This window comes from Pterocles gutturalis, unplaced genomic scaffold, assembly GCF_000699245.1.
Source record: "Pterocles gutturalis isolate BGI_N339 unplaced genomic scaffold, ASM69924v1 scaffold35094, whole genome shotgun sequence".
NCBI lineage: Eukaryota > Metazoa > Chordata > Aves > Pterocliformes > Pteroclidae > Pterocles > Pterocles gutturalis.
The window spans coordinates 35944-41397 of record NW_010136924.1 but is presented as its reverse complement, the minus strand read 5'-3'; the positions used below and the strand labels follow the sequence as shown (position 1 = coordinate 41397).

General features: G+C 43.5%; 1 protein-coding gene across 1 annotated transcript in view; it reads right to left on the bottom strand.

The window, feature by feature from the left end:
* Window positions 1-2688: 2688 nt before the first annotated feature.
* SKI (SKI proto-oncogene) overlaps window positions 2689-5454 on the bottom strand; it is an 8820-nt gene continuing 6054 nt past the window's right edge. Inside the window, exon 7 of the mRNA XM_010082481.1 lies at window positions 2689-2877. Within this exon, the coding sequence (XP_010080783.1) occupies window positions 2689-2877 (189 nt within the window). The remainder of the gene's footprint in view (window positions 2878-5454) is intronic.

The window sequence follows — 5454 nt, the reverse complement described above, 5'->3', positions numbered from 1 at the left end:
AGGGGGGGGGGGGGGGGGGGGCGGGAGCACGTTTGTTCTGTGTAATTTCTTAACACGGCAGCAAAGCACAGCATGTGAGACTTTGGAAATGCACAATGATCAACTAAAGCTAAATCATTTAATTTCCCTTGAAGAAATAAGTGAATAATACAGATTGGGAAATCATAAGGCTGAGAACATTTTTATGCACGCTGCATAACAAATAAACCCTTTACATAAGACAGTAATAATGCCCATTAATGAATATACGTATGGCAGAGATTTTAATTCCATGCATATGATTTAATAATTGCAGGAAAAAAAACATACAAAGAAGCAAAAATAAAAAAAAACACATTAAAAAAAACCCAAACCTGCTTAAGCATAACCAAAATTCCTTTTGCATTGCACTTTAGAGGAGGAGATCTGCATCGAGACTCAGTCTCCAGCATCCCAAACACACCAGGGTGAACCCCTGCATGAACGGACAGTTTCGTGTGATTTACGTGGTGACACTGTTTCTTGCTCCCAACACTTTTACATTGTCCCAGTAATTCTACTCCTTTCATATTTCTTCTTTTTGTACCTAAAACATATATATATATATATATATGAACTTCTTTGTTAATGCTCACAGTTATTATAATGGTTATTATAATGGTTTCAAGCAAACAGCTCTTGTTTAAAAAAAAAAATCTCTTGAATGTACTGTAAGTAAATACTGTAATTTTAGGATTGGAAGCCGCTTTCTGTCTACTGGGAAAATAATTTTAAGCTTACATAGTTTGCATTAATGTCCAAAAGCAAACAAAGATTGCTGGAACTATGTTTCTTTGTTTAGAATAACTTCTGTGTACGATGATGCATAGGGTTTGGTTTTTTTTTTCTTTTTATTCTTTAAGGTAAAAAAAAAAAAGTGTCAGCATGGCCTGTACACGATGCTGAGAGGACAAATGAGCTGGAAGGCACATCTGCAGCCCCAGATCCCATTTTCACTTTATGCTGATAAGCTTGAGTGTATCAGAGGTGAGTGTTTACGGGTGAAAACAACTTTTCTCTTGTTCAGTAAAGCACCAACTGTATCTGTTAAGCACTTCCGGGAGCATCTCTACTGCTTCCCAACTTCTGTTAGACACAAAGCCACGCAGAACAAGTGTAGAACTCAACCAGCAGAGCACTGGTCTCGTAAATTCATATTTGGTAGCATTCTATACCTGCTGAATCCTCGTTTTGCATAAATGTACACGGTGATGAAGGTGTCGCATAGTAGGAAACTGGGTTAATGATTTTCACAGCTGTTAGGCAGGGTAGGATCTAGAATGCTCAACTTGTAAACTTCAGAAATATGGAATAAAATGCAGAGTTAGATTCTGACAAAGTGCAGTATTTATAAAAAAATAAAATAAAATCAACACCACCAACACCAACAATAAGACAAAGTGATGGCATGCTGCATTTTTATTCCGGGGCTGCGGCTTGGATCCCAAAATTAAAGTAATTTCTGTTTTTAAAAACAAAATTATTTTTTTAAAAGGATGTAGGCATATTCACAGCAGCAAAAATGTTTTTCTTTTCTGTAGTATCCGATAATGCGATGTTGCACTCTCCTTGGGCACACAAATCCTGACTGACAGTTCATAATAAAAGCAGGTAAATACTGAATTTATGGTTAGATGGTGCAACAAAGATGAGTTTTCCAGAAAACTGAAAGCTGAAGTAAAGATTTCAGAATGACTTAAAAATACACGTCTTCTGCTTTATTTCAACCGACTTTACAGATCATCCATTTCCTTCCTTTGCTTCTGTCTTTTCCTAAAGCTGAAGTGCTTCTGGATGAAGTGAGTCTCTCGAACACGTCAATTAATGAAGATGGCTTCAGAAGAGATGGCGTGATTTGCAAACACTGAAGTCTGTAAGGCTGGGTTTGTAACTCTAAAGCGTACATCTTCTCTTCCCCCCACCCGCACCCCTTCCCTTAATCCTGCATCTTCCCTTCGTCTGGTGTTCAGGACAGGAAATGAAGCGAATTCTTTCTAAGGAAAAAAATCAACTTTGAAAAGCACTCTGAAATTCTCATACAACCACGTGATGGGATTAAAACTGTGATGGCTTCCTAGATGGCTGGAAAACTGCTAACGAAATGGCATCAGCGCCAGAGGGCTTCTGCGTTAGGAATCCCAAAGCCTAGAACAAGTCATTAAAAATTGTGCATTGAAGGTTTTTTTTGTTTTGCTTTTCATTATAAAAATCTTGTTAATTTTTTAATACCAAGTCTGTGTAATGAATTATTTTAAATAGCTTATAAGAAAAGTTTGTTTGTTTTCAAATTCCAAAATGTTCCAAGAGGCAGAAGGGCAACATAAAAACACTGCCATGCTTGCCTTTACTCTGATTTTAGTTGGACGATGCTGCTTGCTTGGAGTTTGCCAGTAGAAAATTTGCTGTGGACTTAAAAGTATTTTGTTTATAAACACTTTGTGTTTTATAGGCACAGTAAGATGTTGTGCTATATGGGTTGGAAAAAAAAGAGGCATAATTCAGTGCTTCTGTTATAAAGAGTAACATTTGCCTTCCAACTACTACGAATCCATATTCATCGATGGGTGTGCCCAGACACAACTACTCACACATGCACTTACACACGTGCCCCACGCATCCTCCCTTACTGTGCATCTACGTCACGGGGTGTGGCAGATGGTGTGGGGGGGTTTAGTTCTCAATTTTGCTCGTTGTGTTTTCACTGCTGGGTTGGCTGCTGGGTTTAGGCCACAGTTGTTCCTGAAGTTCCTTGACTACTTTTTCCAAGTGTTCCCGCGCCTCCCGTTCATGCATCAGGTCAGCCCGGAGCTGCTCCCTGTCAGCCTCTGCGTGCTGAAGCTTAACCTGTAGGTCCTCAATCTAGAGAAAAGCAGATCAAGAAACATCATTTTTATGGGTTTTATACACAATATAATAAACTATGTTAATATTTCAGTTCCATTGTGATTGTGTAACTTTAACACATACTCGTGCCTTACACAAGGCGAGAAGAGTAATAAAACCATGTACGTCCCGACCTAAGGTGACCAAAGCTGAGGGAAGGGAGGAATTCCCTTTTCCCCACTTTTTTCCATACACTCCCCTCCAATGACACCAGTGCACGGCCTGAACTGTTTAACTTTGAAATCCCTAAATATTTCTCATGGCTTAAGTTCCAGAAAGGAGGGTGAAAACCAGCGCAGTTAAGAGTCAGCAGTAAATCTTCCTATTTTTCACGTACTGATAACAACAGCAGACAAAAGCCCCAGTATTCAAGGGCGTAAACATTAGAAAAACGGCACCAGTTTGAAACATGCGATTTCAGGCCACAAACAGATAACGATTAGCAGTTATCAGAGATTTCCATCTAACAAAGAAGAGGAAAACTCACATGTTTTGGGCTAAAGTGACGGCTACGCCAGCACCCCACCCATATTTGGATCTCAGTATCAAGGTAAGAAAAAAGAAAGGCATAAACCACACTGACACTCAGCAGGTACCAAGGGTGTAATACTTTCAGCTTACACAAAGACATTCACAGCCCCCAACGTGTTGTCTTTCTTATTTCCTCTCAGGCTTGCCTGATGCTATTTCTCTCAGACTACGCCTGTCTGGAGAATTGTGGTTTCCTCAAAAATAATAAGTGATGAAAATAAGGTGACAAACTTCCTGTGTGCCCTCCCCATTAAAGATAAAAGGATGTCTAAAGCTTTACGTTAACATTTCTTACATGATTTAAGAACTTGAGTCGTACCGATGTCTTGTAAAGTTCAGCCTTTGCAGTTACTTTGGTATTTTCCTATTCAGCGCCATGCGGCAGTCGCTGAGGTCGTTACGCCATAAAGGGGCAGTTCCAGACCCGGAGACATCGGCTGCCCCGTGCCGCCTGCCCAGGCCCAGCACTAATCCAGCTTTGCTGCGGCTGGGGCTTAGCACGCGGCCTTGTGCTGCTGCGCTGGTGTGGTGACAGCGAGCCTGAGTACATACCGCCGGACGGGGTGGTTAGGGGCAGCAGAATATTCAGCTACTTGAATTCTAGCCTCTCATATTGGGAAACCTCCTTTATTCCCTCCCAAAGAGGGAAGGAGTTAGGGACTGAAAATCCACACTGGCAAAAACTTTTGTGCGTATCACAGCGCAAGGGGGGACACACCTGCAGGCCTGCGAAGCGCTGTCCGGTACGCGTGGCATTTACTGTTATTTGAACTTGCTCTTGCCTTCCCCCCTCCCCCCCCTCAAGTGGAAGTCAGCTGCCACCCCGCCCAGTGCAGCAGCTCCCAGTCTAGTTCTGTTTAGTCTGGACACCTCTTATCAGTGAGACATCCTGTGATGCGAGAGAGGAAGCCCACATCATTTCCTGCTGCTGCTCTCCTGGTCAGACATGTCTCGGCGCGGTACCACTCCCCTTCCCGTCATTGAGAGCCTGCCCTAGGAGACTTTCTGATTGCTGCAGCTCTTGCTTTTCCTCCCCGCCCCACCTGCCCTTAAAGCAACCCCAGCAAATATCTGCAGCTCATGCTTTAGGCGTAACAACGTGTTCACGACGCACGTGTGTTTTAACAACACGCGTGGCAGAAAAGCTGCCACAGTAAACGTGGGCTGAAGAGTTCCCTCCACCAGGAACTCGGGTATGCGACACCTGGCAAGGTGACCTGGCAGAGGTGTGACACCGATCTGGCATCTGCATCTAAGCGCCGTATCTCTGCTCGAGAAGTTTAATTCTGGGCAAGGCTGGCCTTGGATCGCACACGCCTGCAACACTGAGACGCAGCAAGGGGCCGCAAGGATGCGCAGCCTGAGCTCTTGGTTCACTTGGTTTTGGATGATTGAAATGAACTACAAAATCCTTCTATACAAGAGAATCTGGTGCAGCGAGGGCGGGGAGGGATTTTCAGTTTGAAAGCTTCAAGCATGCATGTTGCTTGTAACAACATGTTCCTGCATTCCTCAAACTTTCACTGAGATCAAAGTGGAAGTTTTTTCTCAGACCTGACGGTTTGCTCTTCTTGTGCTTTACACCCGTAACCATCACTCCTGCCCAGCGCCGCAGTTCGCGTACCAACGGGCCCTGGTTCCTTCTCATCTTAACTAGTTCCCGTAGGTCTAGGCTGATCTTAAGGAAAAATACTATTGGGGAAGGTGGCTCTGCGTGATACAGCACTGGAATGGATCCCTAGGCATTGGCAGTGCCAACAGAGTACCAGCCGAACTGGAATCACGTCTAACGCTTGTCTGACTTCTCCATAAACGGTGATTTCCAGCTGACAGATCTCTGGGCAGAGCCGTGGGACTGGCAGAGGGGCTGGAGTGCAGGGAGCTGGTACCACCCTGCATTGGGACTGGGGTTGTAAATTGACATTTAATAGAGAGGAGCTGGACTTGTATCAAACTCAACAAAACAACACCACTGGCATGAGATAAAAACACTCGAACGAACCCTGAAAACTGCAGCAATAG